Here is an 18382-nt window from a genome sequence, read left to right on the forward strand (position 1 = left end):
GGGGACGTACTAAACTGCATATTGGGATGATGGGATGATTGGATTATTGGCTGCAATACTGAGAACTCTCACTAGATGTCAGTGTACCATATACACATATATATGGTAATGACTCTGTTGTTTCTCAAAATATGTTATTCTTTACTGCAGTGCTTGATACAATGTTGCAAGAAGCAGTTGCTAATGTTTAACTCTTCACTTGCTGATATATATGCAGCTGTACAACAGTTGCTGATATATATGCAGCTGTACAACAGGATACAGAAGTAATATAAAAATTACATTTGACCTATTTTTGATGGGAATATGGGTAGAATTATTATTGCTCATGGGGATTATAGGAGGAATATCATGTTAACACCCGACAATGAACATATTTCATTAACAATAATAATATGCATATACTTTTTCTACATAGGGATTATGGGTGGAATATTGTAGTTAGACATACATAGGAATATATTAAACCTATTTCTGATATAAATATGTATATAATTATTTTTCTACATGGGGATTATTGGTGGAATATTGTTTATAAATATACATAGCAACATATTAAACCCATTTCTGATGAGAATATGCATATAATTATATTTCTACATGTGGATTATTGGTGGAATATTGTTTATAAATAAACATAGCAAATATTAAACCCATTTCTAAAGAGAATATGCATATAATTATTTTTCTACATGGGGATTATTGGTGAAATATTGTTTATAAATATACATAGCAACATATTAACCCATTTCTGATGAGAATATGCATATAATTATTTTTCTACATGGGGATTATTGGTGGAATATTGTTTATAAATATACATAGCAACATATTAAACCCATTTCCAATGAGAATATGCATATAATTATTTTTCTACATGGGGATTATTGGTGTAATATTGTTTATAAATATACATAGCAACATATTAAACCCATTTCTGATGAGAATATGCATATAATTATAATTCTACATGGGGATTATTGGTGGAATATTGTTTATAAATATACATAGCAACATATTAAACCCATTTCTAAAGAGAATATGCATATAAGTATTTTTCTACATGGGGATTATTGGTGGAATATTGTTTATAAATATACATAGCAATATATTAAACCCATTTCTGATGAGAATATGCATATAATTATAATTCTACATGGGGATTATTGGTGGAATATTGCTTATAAATATACATAGCAACATATGAAACCCATTTCTGATGAGAATATGCATATAATTATTTTTCTACATGGGGATTATTGGTGAAATATTGTTTAAAAATATACATAGCGAGGGAGGCCTAGTGGTTCCAAATTTCCAAAAATATTTTTTAGCCGGCCAATTAACGGTGGCACACCGTTGGTTGACCACACCTTCGGATGACGCTGCTGTGTCATTGGAGGCGGCATGTGTGGGTTCATATGAAGCACTATCCCACTTGGTATATAGGGGTTTACGGGCTCCCTACTCTCTGAGGCCCTCCATGCGCTCTGTAATTAGGGCATGGTCCATGACTCAGGGGCTCCGGCCTTCTAGTCCTAATAAATTTTCTCCAAATCTCCCCTTGTGGAGGAATCCTAGTCTGCCGCACTTCTTCGACTACCCGGATCCCATAGTGTGGACAAAATACGGAATTAAGACACTAAATCACATTGTAGTGAATGGCACCCTAATGTCCTTCGACGTGTTGAAATCGCGTTATGAACTACCAAACTCGCATTTTTTCCGGTACATTCAATTAAGGCATGCCTTTCAATCCCAATTTGGAGGAGAACCTCTTGACCTTGAGCCCAGTGATCTAGAACTGCTGACCCGCAGTGACTCGTTGTCTAAACCAGTTTCCAGCATATACAGAGATCTCTTTCAGGAAACAACGAAACTGTTAGAACCCTGCAGACAAGCGTGGGAGGCTGTGACCTTGGGGTTGGATAGAGATGACTGGGATGATGTATGGGCCACTTATTTGAGTAGGGGGGAACTGATCAAATTTGACAAAGTGTGGGGTGGTTGGATGGCATCGGTGGATATGGTGTCAGACTAATTACAGATAACTTATCGCTATTGATATTGTTGTATGAGGCCACAAAGGAGGATGTATATGACTAACATACAGGAGCAATATTGATAATTCTGCATTAGGGCATCTGGTCGCTTGTAGGGGGGAGAGTTACTTATCCATGCAAAATTCTTAGTGCTGGGGGGGGGGGCGGGTCATGCCTTCTGTAATTAGCATCAAGACTCAAGTTGTTAGACAATGAAGGTGCGGTGTCTCCTAGTGTTGTATAGATAAGTGGTGCCGCGCTAATCCTATGTGTAAAACCTCAGGTGGTTTTAAAATATGGTCATAGTTTATGTCACCAAAGTGTATATAAAAATAATAATAATAATGGAAGCAATAAAATTTACATTTAAAAAACAGTGGGGTAATTAATACAAGTGATGTGTCTCACTGAACTAAATTAATAGTAATTAGGAATATGCTGATAAAAGTGTGCGTGTTACAAACTTGAATATCTAAGATAAATATCTGATACAACATAAATAGCAAAAAACTATTTTTGAATAAATAGCGTGCAGCGTGATTTAAACTAAATACATATAAAATTCAAAAGTGACAATGTGCAATGTGCGAACACTGTGCATGATAAACTTGGCTGCACCTCTGATTACATGCGGTGTTGATATTCAAACCTACATAAAGTGCAAAAATGTGCAAGAAGGACCGAGAAACTCCTAAGTTAATACAGTAATAAATGTCCCAAAAATTAAATATACATATAAAAGGGTTTTAGCACAAAAAGAAATGTCCTTTTATAGTAGAATCTGTGACAATAATGTGCTGGCATGCGCATGTGGCAATTAGAGTGCCAAGTGACTTAAAACTCGTGCATCTTCGTGTGCAGACACTTCAGTGGGTAGTGGCCCCTTACCTCACAGTAATGGGGCAACAGCATATGACCAAAGGGCTCTTTGTCTCATCCACCTAGGGGCTCCTGCGCATCCCTCACCATCCTCACAGTAATGGGGCAACAGCATATGACCAAAGGGCTCTTTATCTGTGTCTCCTAGTGCCTTCCTCCAATCTGGAGGCCAACTTGGACAGTATGTATCTGGGCAAAAGCTTCGTTGTTTGGGGGGGAGGGAGGGGGGAGTTCTAAACGTATGTATGTGGTTTTGTATGTAAATGTCCACCGGCAATTGTGTTATAGTCAGTGGCTGTCGGCCGTATGTGGCCTGTTGTTATTTGTATGCCTTTAAAAATGAATAAAAAAGAATTTTCAAAAAAAAAAAAAAATACATAGCAACATATTAAACCCATTTCCGATGAGAATATGCATATAATTATATTTCTACATGTGGATTATTGGTGGAATATTGTTTATAAATATACATAGCAATATATTAAACCCATTTCTGATGAGAATATGCATATAATTATAATTCTACATGGGGATTATTGGTGGGATATTGCTTATAAATATACATAGCAACATATTAAACCCATTTCTGATGAGAAAATGCATATGATTATTTTTCTACATGGAGAGTATTGCTGGAATACTGTTTATAAGTATACATGCTATGTTTATTTATAAACAATATTCCACCAATAATCCCCATGTAGAAAAATAATTACATGCATCTTCATATCATAAATGGGTTTAATATGTTGCTATGTATATTTATAAACAATATCCCACCAATAATCCCCATGTAGAAATAAAATTATATGCATTTTCTCATCAGAAATGGGTTTAATATGTTGCTATGTAAATTTATGAACAATATTCCACCAATAATCCCTATGTAGAAAAATAAATATATGCATATTCTCTTTACAAATGGGTTTAATATGTTGCTATGTATATTTATAAGCAATATTCCACCAATAATCCCCATGTAGAAAAATAATTATATGCATATTCTCATCAGAAATGGGTTTTATATGTTACTATGTATATTTATAAACAATATTCCACCAATAATCCCCATGTAGAAAAATAATTACATGCATCTTCATATCATAAATGGGTTTAATATGTTGCTATGTATATTTATAAACAATATTCCACCAATAATCTCCATGTAGAAAAATAATTATATGCATTTTCTCATCAGAAATGGGTTTAATATGTTGCTATGTAAATTTATGAACAATATTCCACCAATAATCCCCATGTAGAAAAATAATTATATGCACATTCTCATCAGAAATGGGTTTAATATGTTGCTATGTATATTTATAAGCAATATTCCACCAATAATCCCTATGTAGAATTATAATTATATGCATATTCTCATCAGAAATGGGTTTAATATGCTGCTATGTATATTGATAAACAATATTCCACCAATAATCCCCATGTAGAAAAATAATTACATGCATATTCATATCAGAAATGGGTTTAATATGTTGCTATGTATATTTATAAACAATATTCCACCAATAATCCCCATGTAGAAAAATAATTATATGCATATTCTCATCAGAAATGGGTTTAATATGTTGCTATGTATATTTATAAACAATATTCCACCAATAATCAACATGAAAAAAAATAATTACATGCATCTTCATATCATAAATGGGTTAAATATGTTGCTATGTATATTTATAAGCAATATTCCACCAATAATCCCCATGTAGAATTATAATTATATGCATATTCTCATCAGAAATGGGTTTAATATGCTGCTATGTATATTGATAAACAATATTCCACTAATAATCCCCATGTAGAAAAATAATTACATGCATATTCATATCATAAATGGGTTTAATATGTTGCTATGTATATTTTTAAACAATATTCCACCAATAATTCCCATGTAGAAAAATAATGATATGCATATTCTCATCAGAAATGGGTTTAATATGTTGCTATGTATATTTATAAGCAATATTCCACCAATAATCCCCATGTAGAAAAATAATTATATGCATATTCTCATCAGAAATGGGTTTAATATGTTGCTATGTATATTTATAAACAATATTCCACCAATAATCAACATGAAAAAAAAATAATTACATGCATCTTCATATCATAAATGGGTTAAATATGTGGCTATGTATATTTATAAGCAATATTCCACCAATAATCCCCATGTAGAATTATAATTATATTCATATTCTCATCAGAAATGGGTTTAATATGCTGCTATGTATATTGATAAACAATATTCCACTAATAATCCCCATGTAGAAAAATAATTACATGCATATTCATATCATAAATGGGTTTAATATGTTGCTATGTATATTTATAAACAATATTCCACCAATAATCCCCATGTAGAAAAATAATTACATGCATCTTCATATCATAAATGGGTTAAATATGTTGCTATGTATATTTATAAGCAATATTCCACCAATAATCCCCATGTAGAAAAATAAATGATATGCATATTCTCTTTAGAAATGGGTTTAATATGTTGCTATGTATATTTATAAACAATATTCCACCAATAATCCACATGTAGAAATATAATTATATGCATATTCTCATTAGAAATGGGTTTAATATGTTGCTATGTATATTTTTAAACAATATTCCACCAATAATCCCCATGTAGAAAAATAATTATATGCATATTCTCTTTAGAAATGAGTTTAATATGTTGCTATGTATATTTATAAACAATATTCCACCAATAATCCACATGTAGAAATATAATTATATGCATATTCTCATTGGAAATGGGTTTATTATGTTGCTATGTATATTTTTAAACAATATTCCACCAATAATCCCCATGTAGAAAAATAATTATATGCATATTCTCATCAGAAATGGGTTTAATATGTTGCTATGTATATTTATAAACAATATTCCACCAATAATCCCCATGTAGAAAAATAATTACATGCATATTCATATCATAAATGGGTTTAATATGTTGCTATGTATATTTATAAACAATATTCCACCAATAATCCCCATGTAGAAATATAATTATATGCATATTCTGATTAGAAATGGGTTTAATATGTTGCTATGTAAATTTATAAACAATATTCCACCAATAATCCCCATGTAGAAAAATAATTACATGCATCTTCATATCATAAATGGGTTAAATATGTTGCTATGTATATTTATAAGCAATATTCCACCAATAATCCCCATGTAGAATTATAATTATATGCATATTCTCATTAGAAATGGGTTTAATATGTTGCTATGTATATTTTTAAACAATATTCCACCAATAATCCCAATGTAGAAAAATAATTACATGCATATTCATATCATAAATGGGTTAAATATGTTGCTATGTATATTTATAAACAATATTCCACCAATAATCTCCATGTAGAAAAATAATTATATGCATTTTCTCATCAGAAATGGGTTTAATATGTTGCTATGTAAATTTATGAACAATATTACATCAATAATCCCCATGTAGAAAAATAATTATATGCATATTCTCATCAGAAATGGGTTTAATATGCTGCTATGTATATTTATAAACAATATTCCACCAATAATCCCCATGTAGAAAAATAATTATATACATATTTATATCAGAAATAAGTTTAATATATTCCTATGTATGTCTAACTACAATATTCCACCCATAATCCCTATGTAGAAAAAGTATATGTATATTATTATTGTTAATGAAATATGTTCATTGTCGGGTGTTAACATGATATTCCTCCTATAATCCCCATGAGCAATAATAATTCTACCCATATTCCCATCAAAAATAGGTCAAATGTAATTTTTATATTACTTCTGTATCCTGTTGTACAGCTGCATATATATCAGCAACTGTTGTACAGCTGCATATATTTCAGCAAGTGAAGAGTTAAACATTAGCAACTGCTTCTTGCAACATTGTATCAAGCACTGCAGTAAAGAATAACATATTTTGAGAAACAACAGAGTCATTACCATATATATGTGTATACGGTACACTGACATCTAGTGAGAGTTCTCAGTATTGCAGCCAATAATCCAATCATCCCATCATCCCAATATGCAGTTTAGTACGTCCCCATATTTAGTGTAGATAAGGTAGATAATTTCCATTTAAGAACTGTCTGCGTGGCAGCGTGTTTGCTATTTATATTGTATTGTGATCAATCTTGATGATGAAGCAGGGGGAAATGGCGCCGCACAGGGTGATCAGGGTGTGCCCAGACACATCCAGCACACCCTGTGCGCATGTCTTATGTGTGGTATGTTTCAGAAGAAACATTTTCAGAAGATGTTGGATGTTTTCAAAAGTGTATTTCTGTATTTAAATATGCTACAGTTTTACTGTTCTTTCTTTCTAGGAAAGCATTTTAGTTGGAAAATTCCCGCGTATATCATCTTTCTTGTGATCACCTTCACATTGTTCATCTTCATGAAGATTAAAACTAAGGTATTTAGATCTACAATGACAAATTCATTTTAAAAAATCCAAGTCAGAATCCAGTTTTCTTCAAGTTTTGAAATTCAGACTCTTGGTTAATGTAAGTGTAGCACACTACCCCCGTAGGAGCCGCTATTTTGTGTTCTATCCGTAAATCACATTCACCACCTAGCACATCGCACCCCATAGAAATAGACACAGTCCATATTATACTTTTTTCTCTTGCTTTTATTTGCATAACTTGAACTGGGACAGGGAAAGGGTTTTCTGAGATGCTCTTTCACTGCTTCATAATCTTTCCTTTGCCTTTTCGTGCAAATACTTAGAGCAATGCGAATAATGAAAAGTCCCTCTGTATAACTTCTCATGGGAAGACTGGAGTAGTATGGTCTTTGAGAATAATTAACCGCTTCAGATCTGCGCTATAGCCGAATGACGGCTACAGCGCGGACCTGCTTTGCCGGGACGACGTCTATTGACGTCGTCCCCTGCACGAGCGGCCTGCGCGCCCCCTGCAGGGCGCGCGCGGCGCGCTCTGTGGTCAGCGTGTCTATGAGACTCGCCTGATCACAGATCGGAGTAAGGGGTCGATCCTGGACCCTTACCACGTGATCAGCTGTTAGCCAATGACAGCTGATCATGTTATGTCAACAGAGCCGGTAATCGACTATTTTTTCTCCTCGCGCTGACAGCGTGAGGAGGAAAAAAAATCTGATCACCGGCGGCCGTCAGAGGGACACCAGTCCCGATCACGGCGATCATCAGTGCCCACCTGTGCCCCCTCACCAGTGCCACCCATCAGTGCCCACAATCAGTGCCACAACAACAGTGCTGCACATCAGTGCCACCTATCAGTGTCACCTACCAGTGCACATAAGTGCCCATTAGTGCCGCCCATCAGTGGTACCTATCAGTGCCCATCAGTGCCACCCATCTGTGCCACCAATCCGTGCCACCCATCAGCGCCCATCAATGCCGCCTTATCTGTGCCCATCAGTACCGCCTTATCTGTCCCCATCAGTGCCGCCTTAACTGTGCCTATCAGTGCCGCCTTAACTGTGCCTATCAGTGCCGCCTTAACTGTGCCTATCCGTGCCCATCAGTGCAGCCTATCAGTGCCCACCAGTGCTGCCTCATCAGCGCATATCAATGAAGGAGAAAAATTACCTGTTTGCAAAATTTTATAACAAACTATGAAACATGATTTTTTTTTTTTTTTTTATTTTCCATCTTTTTTTGTTTGTTTAGCAAAAAATAAAAATCCCAACTGTGATTAAATACCACCAAAAGAAAGCTCTATTTGTGGGAAAAAAATGATAAAACTTTCATTTGGATACAGTGTTGTATGACTGCGCAACTGTCATTCAAAATGCATCAGCGCTGAAAGCTGAAAAGGAGGGGGGTTTAAGTGCCCAGTAAGCAAGTGGTTAAAGTGAATAGCAAAGAGCCACTCTGAATAACCCTTTGCATATAGGCTTTGGTAGATTTACTTTAAAGAATACATAAGTGGTTGTAGCAAAGAGTCACTCTGAATAACTTCTTCACCGGTAGACCTTTTTTAGAACAATCTGTACCTCTATTTATGCTCGGAGCTCTACCTCCGCCTTTTGACCACTACTTCCCGACTGTAAAGTACATCCAAGTTTGGCTAAAGAAGACATTACTCTGAATAATTCCTCCCGCCTGACTGATTGGATTCTCTGGGCTTTGTTGAACCAAAAGTCACCGGCCATCATCACCTGTCTCACTGACTTGTGTACCAACATCCCTCAGCCTCTGAAAGTACTGTTCCCCTGGGCTTTCACTCACTTGATCAACAGTCCATGTGCCACTCACAAACGGTCGATCGCCCAGTCTTCTTCCGCTTAGTCGCTACTTCTTCCTGATGGTTCCTCCATCCCTCCTCTCTGGTCTGGTACGCTCCCCTCCCCGCAGGGGGCATCCAGCGACTACATGCTGTGCCGTGTCTCTAACTCGTCTCCTCCGCGTGGCCTGGTTGCCCCCTTCCCCGTAGGGGGGGCTCCGCTACACTCCCTCCCCGCAGGGGGGCTCTTTCTGATCTCTCCCTCTCTGGAACTCTCCTCCCGTCATGTGACCCCAGCTTATATGAGAGTCCCGCCTCCTACCAAACAAATTAATGATTGGCTAGAACTCCACACATGAGCTGCCTGCAACTCAGATCCCAAGTCCAACCTCTCTTCCAGAACCATTTCCACTGGAAGTACAAGGAGGCATCTCTGGGTCCAAGTACAGGTGGCCACACCCTGCACTACACTGACACTCCCAGTTCCCAAAATAAACAACCAGGCCTGAGATAGAAATACAGGCCTGCCTAAATTTACCTGAAACTGTACTCTGTCATTCAAAGAAAGAAAAATCGCCTACCTTAAGGTAGTGACCGCTACACAAGGAATCAATCTATTTTGCCCAAATTTTTTTTTTAATGTACAGATTTTGGTGAAATAGGTGATATCATGTCAAATATCATATGGCCTGGGCTTGTTGGTGATAACTGTTTTAGACTTCAAGCTGCATAAACAGTAAAACATATATTAGTGGTTATTGTTTAATGTAATAGTAAGGGGATTGTGGATAGGAGGCATGTCGGACCGCTGGAAATCCTGACCCGTGTGATCTGTGTTGAGCAGTGGTCTGGATGTCCAGATAGCAGAATTTTACTAAAGGCTGCAGTCTTCGTAAAAAAATACACCCATCCACACATCCCTAACTGGTTAACGGCTCAATTGCATCGCAGTAATACAAATTAAAAGCTAAATTTGGCTATAAACTGTTTTTACAGTGTTTTTATTTAATCTTGATGTAGACAATATGCTGCCAGAAGAAGTCAGGAGAGCATCATCACACAAAAGTCATCGAGATACCTCCTACATCAGAAGAAGCCATTGACCCCAGGTTGGTAATGTTCTGGATTAGAGAAACAAGCAACCGAATAAGAAAAAAAAAGCTCCACATTTTTATTACAGAAAGGCTAGTGAGCACCCAGCATTGTTTCTACTGCATATGGGAGTTTTGAAGGAGAATTATTGGCACTGGCATAGGGCAAAATACATTTTTGTCCAATTATAGACAGTTGTGGGTGAATTAAGGGCAGGGCTGGACTGGGACAAAAATGTGGCCCTGGACTTCATCCAGACCGGTCCAGGGCACAACACATCAGGGTACAGTACATCAGGGCACAGCACATCAGGGCACAGGACACAGAACATCATGACACAGTACATCAGGGCACATCAGGGCACAGCACATCAGGGTACAGAGCCCAGCACATCAGGGTACAGGGTACAGCACATCAGGTCACATCAGGATACAGGGTACAGCACATCAGGGTACAGCACATCAGGGTACAGCACATCAGGGCACAGCACATCAGGGCACAGCACATGGCACATCAGGGTACAGGACACAGCACATCAGGGCACGTCAGGGCACAGTACATCAGGGTACATGACATCAGGGCACAGGTCACAGTACATCAGGGCACACAACATTGGGGCACAGCACATCAGGGCATGTGGCACATAGCACATCAGGGCACGGGGCACATCAGGGCATGGGGCACATCAGGGCATGGGGCACATAGCACATCAGGGCACATCAATGTACATTGGGGCACATCAGGGTACATTGGAGCACATCAAAGCACATGGGGCCCATCAGGCACATCAAAGCATATGGGGCACATCAGGGTACATTGGGGTACATCGCCGCCAACCTCTGGGGGAATTCACCGCAGAACAACTTGGAAACCCAGTTGAGAAACGATGCAATAGGCAAATTAGGCGGCCGCTGGAACCGGCCCACTGAGCCATCGGCCCACCGGGAAACTCCCGGTAGTCCCGATGGCCAGTACATGCCTGATTAAGGGGGATCTGAGAAGTTACACGCAACTCCCAATAGGTTAATAACATGCACTCCTTCCATGTAGGCACTCGATTTACAGACTAAACAGTCCAGAGGTTATGGTAAAAGACAGCATATGGTCCCCAACTACATATTCTGCTTTTAACTATTCCCAGGGCTTTTTTTTCAGCTGGAATTTGGTGTAACTGAGTTCTACCACCTCTGGCTTAGGCCCTCTCCTCCCTGCCTACCACTATCACTAGTAAACACAGAAGTCCGACTTCTGTGTTTACAAGTGACAGCTTGTCTCCCACAGATCTGATCTCCTGAGCGGCTCCCACTGAGTGCAGGATGGGGACAAAGGAGATGCAGATGCCCAGGGTGCAGTGCAGATATCAACAAGCCCCCCCTGGATAATCTCCCTGTAAGTAAAAGAGGCAGAGCCACCTACGGTGTGCAGGGAGGTATTAGAGCCATCTGAGTGCTTCAGCTTAATACAGCAACAAAAGTAAGACACGTGGAAGGTGGTGGAGCTTATAAGGAGGGGGGGAGAAGATGGAGGCAGCGGAGGGGAGGGGTTGCATGGAGAGGTCAGAGCTGAAGAGGGGTGGAAGTGAAATGTGCATGGAGGATGCAGAGGTAAGCAACTGTGGAAGAAGTCTGAACTCTGCACTTTGTAGCACATCCCTGAGATCTGCACTATGCACATAGAGCACCCCCAAACTCTGCACTCTGTATATAATGCACTCCTGGTATTTAATGCCCTATGAGACCACACCCACTAATTGATGAGGTTTGGAGGGTGTGTGAGTGAAGGGGGGGGGGGCTTTGGGGTGTCGTGGTTGAGTTCCTTTACCTATTTTCTCTGAAAAAAAGCCCTGAATATTCCTACTGACAATCCTATAATATGATGGATGACAAAATACACTATATTGTCAAAAGTATTGGGACACCTGCCTTTACACACAAATGAGCTTTAATGGCATTCCAGTCTTAGTCCGTAGGGTTCAATATTGAGTTGGCTCACCCTTTGCAGCTATAACAACTTCAACTCTGATGTGGATGAGCAGGCCTGGCTCGCAGTCTCTGCTCTAATTCATCCCAAAGCCGTTTTATCTGGTTTAGGTCAGGACTCTGTGCAGGTCAGTCAAGTTCCTCCACCTCAAACTCGCTCATCCATGTCTTTATGGACCTTGATTTGTGCACTGGTGCGCAGTCATGTTGGAACAGGAAGGGGCCATCCCCAAATTGTTCCCACAAAGTTGGGAGCATGAAGAGTTCCCTCCACTAGAACTAAGGGACCAAGCCCAAACCCTGAAAAACAACCCCACATCATAATCCCCCCTCCACCCAATGATTTAGATCAGTGTACAAAGCAAGGTCAATAAAGGCATGGATAAGCGAGTTTGGGGTGGAGGAACTTGACTGGTCTGCACAGAGTCCTGACCTCAACCCCATAGAACACCTTTGGGATGAATTAAAGCGGAGACTGCGAGCCAGGCCTTCAGCTCCAACATCAGTGCCTGACCTCACAAATGCTCTTCTGGAAGAATGGTCAAACATTCCCATAGACACACTCCTAAACCTTGTGGACAGCCTTCCCAGAAGAGTTGAAGCTGTTATAGCTGCAAAGGGTGGGCAAAAAAGAAATCCACTTGATTCCCTTGATGGGGAAATTCCTGCTGAAGAGCCATTCTGTTCTCCTAGCGGGGGAACCATCCTGGCCACCAGAACAGACAGTGAATTTTGCTAGCAGCTATAGCCACTGGCAATAATCACATTAAAAAATCCGACAGCTTGGTTGTACCCAAGTTTGACCAATCAGCATGCCCATACCTGGTTCAAATCTGCTGAACCGGCAGAGATTTGAACCGTTTATGGCTGGCTTTGGAGATATTTTTTTTTAGTGGGGGAGACTAGATTTTTATTTTTGTCTGGGCGCTTGTTGCAGATTTACCTTTACTTTTTGTAGTCAGTAGGACCAGAAGAGAGGATAAAACACTGACAATAAGGTTTATAATATAGCCTTGGATTCATATGTACAGTATATTTATTAATTCTTAGCTCTTTGTTCTTGGGGTAGTGCTGAACATTCCCTATTCTGTTACAGGTCATTACAGCCTATCCATGAAGCTTCACCAGAAGACAATAATCCTTTCCAGGCTGGTGACCTCATGTGACTGCTAAGCCGATCAGTGGAGTCTTACCTTAGAATCTTGTCTTGTAGCATAAAAGCCTACTGAGTTTAGGTTCCTTTATCTTAAAATATTGTATTATGTGGGTCCCAGTTGTAGCACTCGCAGGAATTGTTTTGGCTTTTTTTCATTGTTTTGTTTTTGTGGTTTTTCTCTATTGTTGTTTTTATTCTTCAGGACTGCTTGCTGTAATTGTGGTCAGTCCTGGCTCTCAATTTTGTATTGTGATGTTTTTGAAATTGAATAAAGAGAATAAAAAAAAAAGCCCAGTTTAGACCAAGTGTTTAACTCATCATTCTAGTAGTAAAATCACTATTACTATTATTCACCAGGGGCGTTGCTAGGTCTACAAAAGATCTGGGGCTGGAGCCTATAGAAGCGTAGCAAAGAAAGTCATACACTTGGGCAGGCATACACATGTATATACAGTAATATAAGTGTGTGTGTGTGTGTGTGTGTATATATCCCCAGAGAGCCTCCCCTTGCATCAGGGTCCCCAGAGAGCCCCCCCTTACATCAGGGTCCCCAGAGAGCCTCCTCCTTACATCAGGGTCCCCAGAGAACCTCCCCGTTGCATTAGGGTCCCCAGAGAGCCCCCCACTTACATCAGGGTCCCCAGAGAGCCTCCCCCTTAAAATTAGGGTCCCCAGAGAGCCCCCCTTTTACATCAGGGTTCCCAGAGAGCCTCCCCCTTGCATCAGGGTCCCCAGAGAGCCCCCCACTTACATCAGGGTCCCCAGAGAGCCTCCCCTCCCCTTGGAGACCCCTGCAGAGACTAGGGGCTATGGGCCCCAGATTCGGGGCTATAGCCCCAAAAGCCACCCCCTAGTGACGCCACTGTTATTCACCTTCATCTTACTAAAAGAAAAAAATATTTATTTAAAGTGTATGTAAACTCAACATCTGTTTTTCAGTAGGCTTGGCATCCTATGCTTCTCTGTAAACAATTTTCTTAAGCAATCCATTTTTTGTGAATCTTTTGCAAAGTTTCTTACTTCTGGATCCTGCCAGCAACAGCACTTCCTGTGGCAGGCTGGCAACGCTAAGCCACTGCCTCGCAATTAGCATCTGCATTATCAGTTTTACACACGCACTTCTTCAATTGGCTGTTGGGCTGCTTATAAAGAGCGTCAGATAACAAATGGACTCAAGAAATGGGAGCTTTGTAGCTAAGTATCAGTCAGTCTTAAAGTGTTACTAAACCCACAACAGTAAAATCATACCTCCCAACTTTTTGAGATGGGAATGAGGGACACCTATCAGCAAAAGTATGCAGGCATAGGACACACCCCTTGCCACGCCCCCTTAAAGAAGAATTGTACAAAAAAAACAAGATTGGTTAAACCCACAAGTGCTTTTTTTACCACTATCATTCCTTTATATTGGCTTTTGAAATTTACAAATGCAGCAATTTGGAAATCAGATGAAAGTTTTAGCGCTAGAAAACACTTTTTGATAAATAAAAAGTGCATTTTATATACAGCTATATAGATCAGACCAAAATGAGGGACAAATGAGGAGGAATGAGGGACAGAGGGACATTGCTCCAAATCAGGGACAGTCCCTCGAAATCAGGGACAGTTGGGAGCAATGGTAAAATCAGTCTGTATATGCAGTAAAGCGTGCTTGGTATACTCACTGTGGAGGTTAAGGGGTTAATTCTCTGCATTGTGTAAAAATCTGTTTGATCCTGTCTTCTCTGATCCTCCCCTTTGTCCCCAAACCATCTCCTGAAAGAGCAGAGCCTCGGGGTAATCTGCACATGCTCAGTTTTGGGTGTATTGCTAGAGTTTTTTTTCTTGGGAGAGTGCATGTGATCAGCATAGGGCCAATCAGCACTGTCCAGACAGAGGGTCAGGAGTCCTGCAGCCTCATAGGACAATCAGGAGAGAATGAAAACTCCTCCTACAAACTCTAACCAGACACTGATAGAAGTCACAAGACTGCTATATACTGCTGATGAGAAAAGGTATTTAGCAGTTTATATTTACTAAAAGCATTTCCATGTTCTGTGTACTGTGGGAGACCAGATATAGTGAATGCAGGCTCCTGGGCCTAGTAACACTCTAATAATAAAGATTTAATGATATTACAACTGATCCTTTATCCCTGACTACAGGTGGGGTCTGCTATCAGAGTCCTCTCCGGCATCTAGCACAAGCTGATAAAGAGCTCTTGATTGACCAGTATCAAGAGGTGTATAGATTTCTCTGGTCTCCTGACCACAATCAGCACTGATAAATCTACTGCTGCTATATTAACCTTCTGTATTTCATTATTTGAAACTGCAATTCACACTGAATGTCTTGCTTGCAAAAACTGTAAAACCTTTGCATTTGTAAAACAATGTTTTACCATATTAAAATATATTCCTAATAAGCGAGTCCTTGAAAGCTATAATAATAGTCCTAGAATTGTGTTTGTTGGTTGCATGTTTATTGGCTTCTGACTGCTAGAAAAAAGCATTTTCATTTAAAGCTGGCCCAAACTTTTTGCTACACTAAGGCCCCTTTCACATGAGGTGGACTCCATATTGACCAGCAAGGGGTCTGTCCGCTGATCAGAGCAGAGCAGGCAGATGACAGATCTATGTCTGCTCTGCTCTATGGGCAGTCGGATGTAAACAAACTCAGCTGTCCGTTTACACCTGACTGCCCTCAGATCCGATCCCCCTAGACAGAGGGGAACAAATCCAGACGAAATTGGAGGTAGGCTGATGTAAACAGGCAACAAGTCCATTTACACCCACCAGTCAATAGGGGTGAATGGACCATACTATCAGGTCCACCTAAAAATTGACAGGAGGTCCTGATCGGACCCTTCATGAGAAAGGAGCCTAAAAGGTACACTTGCTGGGTTTTCTGTATAAACTGTGTGCAGCATCAGCTACATACAGTATTCAGTGCTGTGTTCCGGATGTGGGATGGGAAATTCCCTTCCCACACCTGGAACAAAATTGATTCTAGGTGAATGCTGCTCAGCTTGTGAGATCTGGAGATCAAGATGTCATCAGCCAAAGAAAGGTTTGTATTCATTCAGAGAATGCAAAGCTCCCTACAAATGGCCGAGCATGTGATTACCTATGACACCAGCCATTTGATGGCTTTACAGTTTGGTTCTGCTTTAAAGCAGAGACAAACCCATTGATTCAAGGCATGCTATGAATGATAACTGTCACAAGTGCTTATGCTGTCAGCCAAACTTCCAAGCCTTTGAATAAATGGTGTCATGTGCACCATCACAGCAACTGCAGATCAAACAGAAGTTAAGATTGCAGCTTCCTTGGCTGTAAAGAATAGGAAGGTTTAGTTACACTTTAACCACTTCAATACAGGACATTTACACCCCCTTCCTGCCCAGACCAATTTTTGGCTTTCAGCGCTCTCACACTTTGACTGACAATTACTCAGACATGCTACACTGTACCCAAACAAAATTTTTATCATTTTTTTCATACAAACAGAGCTTTCTTTTGGTGGTATTTAATCACCGCTGGATTTTTAATTTTTTGCTATATATGCGAAAAAATAGAAAATTTTGAAAAAAAAAACACTTTTTTTTAGTTTCTATTGTAAAATTTTGCAAATAAGTCATTTTTCTTCATACATTTGGGCCAAAATGTATACTGCTACATATCTAAAAATAACCCAAATTAGTGTATATTATTTGTTCTCTGTGAAAGTTATAGAGTCTACAAGCTATGGTGCAAATCATTGAAAATTGATCACACCTGATCACACCTGATGTACTGAAGGCCTATCTCATTTATTGAGACCCTAACAAGCCAGGAAAGTACAAATAACCCCCCAAATTAGATTTTTAAAGCAGACATTCCAAGGTATTTAGTAAGAGGCATGGTGAGTTTTTTGAAGTTGTAATTTTTTCCCACAATTCTTGGGACATTGAAGAAATTTTTATTTTTATTTTATTTTTTACACAAAATTGTCATAATAACTTATTTCTCTCACACAGCACATGCATACTTGCAATGACACCCTAAAATACATTCTGCTACTCCCCTTGAGTATGGCAATACTACATGTGTGAGACTTTTACACAGCCTGGCCACATACAGAGGCCCAACATTGAAGAAGCACCTTTATGCGTTCTACAAGCATAAATTACACATCTCATTTCTCAACCACCTATTACACTTTTGAAGACCCTGGAGCACCAGGACAATGGAAACGCCCACAAAATTACCCCATTTTGGAAAGCAAACACCCAATGTATAATCTATGAGGCATAATGAGTCTTTTGAATGGTTCATTTTTTTCCAGAAGTTTTTGGAAAATGTGGAAAAAAAATTAAACGCATTCTACACAAAGTTGTCCATTTATAAGATATTTCCAACACACAGCATGTACATAGCAAAAATGACACCCCAAAATACATTTTGCTACTCCTCCTGAGTATGGTGATAGCACATGTGTGAGACTTTTACATAGCCTGGCCACATACAGAGGCCCAACATCCAGGTAGCACCGTCAGGCGTTCTAGGAGCATAAATTACACACATAAATTCCTGCCAACCTATCACATTGTTGAAGCCCTTCATAGCCTCTACTGTACATACCAATTACAAACCAAAATACATTTTGCTGAGAAAAGGGTAAAGAAATTCTTATCTGCGGTTTTAGTAGTGCAGTGGTCCACAGAGGAGAGCATTGGTCCAGGCAGCAGGCAGGAACGTGGACAGCAACAGCAAAACAGGCAGCAAGCAGGAATACTGTCCATAGTACAGGTAGAGATGTTGTCAGCACAGCCAGAGCATTGGTCCAGGTAGCAGGCAGGGATGTGGTCCGCAGCAGCAAAAGGATCATCCATGCAGCATGCAGGAATACTGTCCATAGTTAGTACAGGCAGCAGGCAGAGATATGGTCAGCAGAGCCAAAATATTTGTCCAGGGAGCAGGCAGGACCATCAAGTTTAGGGCATTGGTCAGGAAAGAA

General features: G+C 39.5%; 1 protein-coding gene across 1 annotated transcript in view; it reads left to right on the forward strand.

The window, feature by feature from the left end:
- LOC141129341 (uncharacterized) overlaps positions 1-14072 on the forward strand; it is a 145054-nt gene extending 130982 nt beyond the window's left edge. The window contains exons 5-7 of the mRNA XM_073617316.1: positions 7295-7383; positions 10199-10287; positions 13346-14072. Coding sequence (XP_073473417.1) covers positions 7295-7383; positions 10199-10287; positions 13346-13415 — 248 coding nt within the window. The 3' untranslated portion in view covers positions 13416-14072. The remainder of the gene's footprint in view (positions 1-7294; positions 7384-10198; positions 10288-13345) is intronic.
- Positions 14073-18382: the final 4310 nt, after the last annotated feature.

The sequence above is a fragment of the Aquarana catesbeiana genome, linkage group LG02 (assembly GCF_042186555.1).
Source record: "Aquarana catesbeiana isolate 2022-GZ linkage group LG02, ASM4218655v1, whole genome shotgun sequence".
Lineage (NCBI taxonomy): Eukaryota > Metazoa > Chordata > Amphibia > Anura > Ranidae > Aquarana > Aquarana catesbeiana.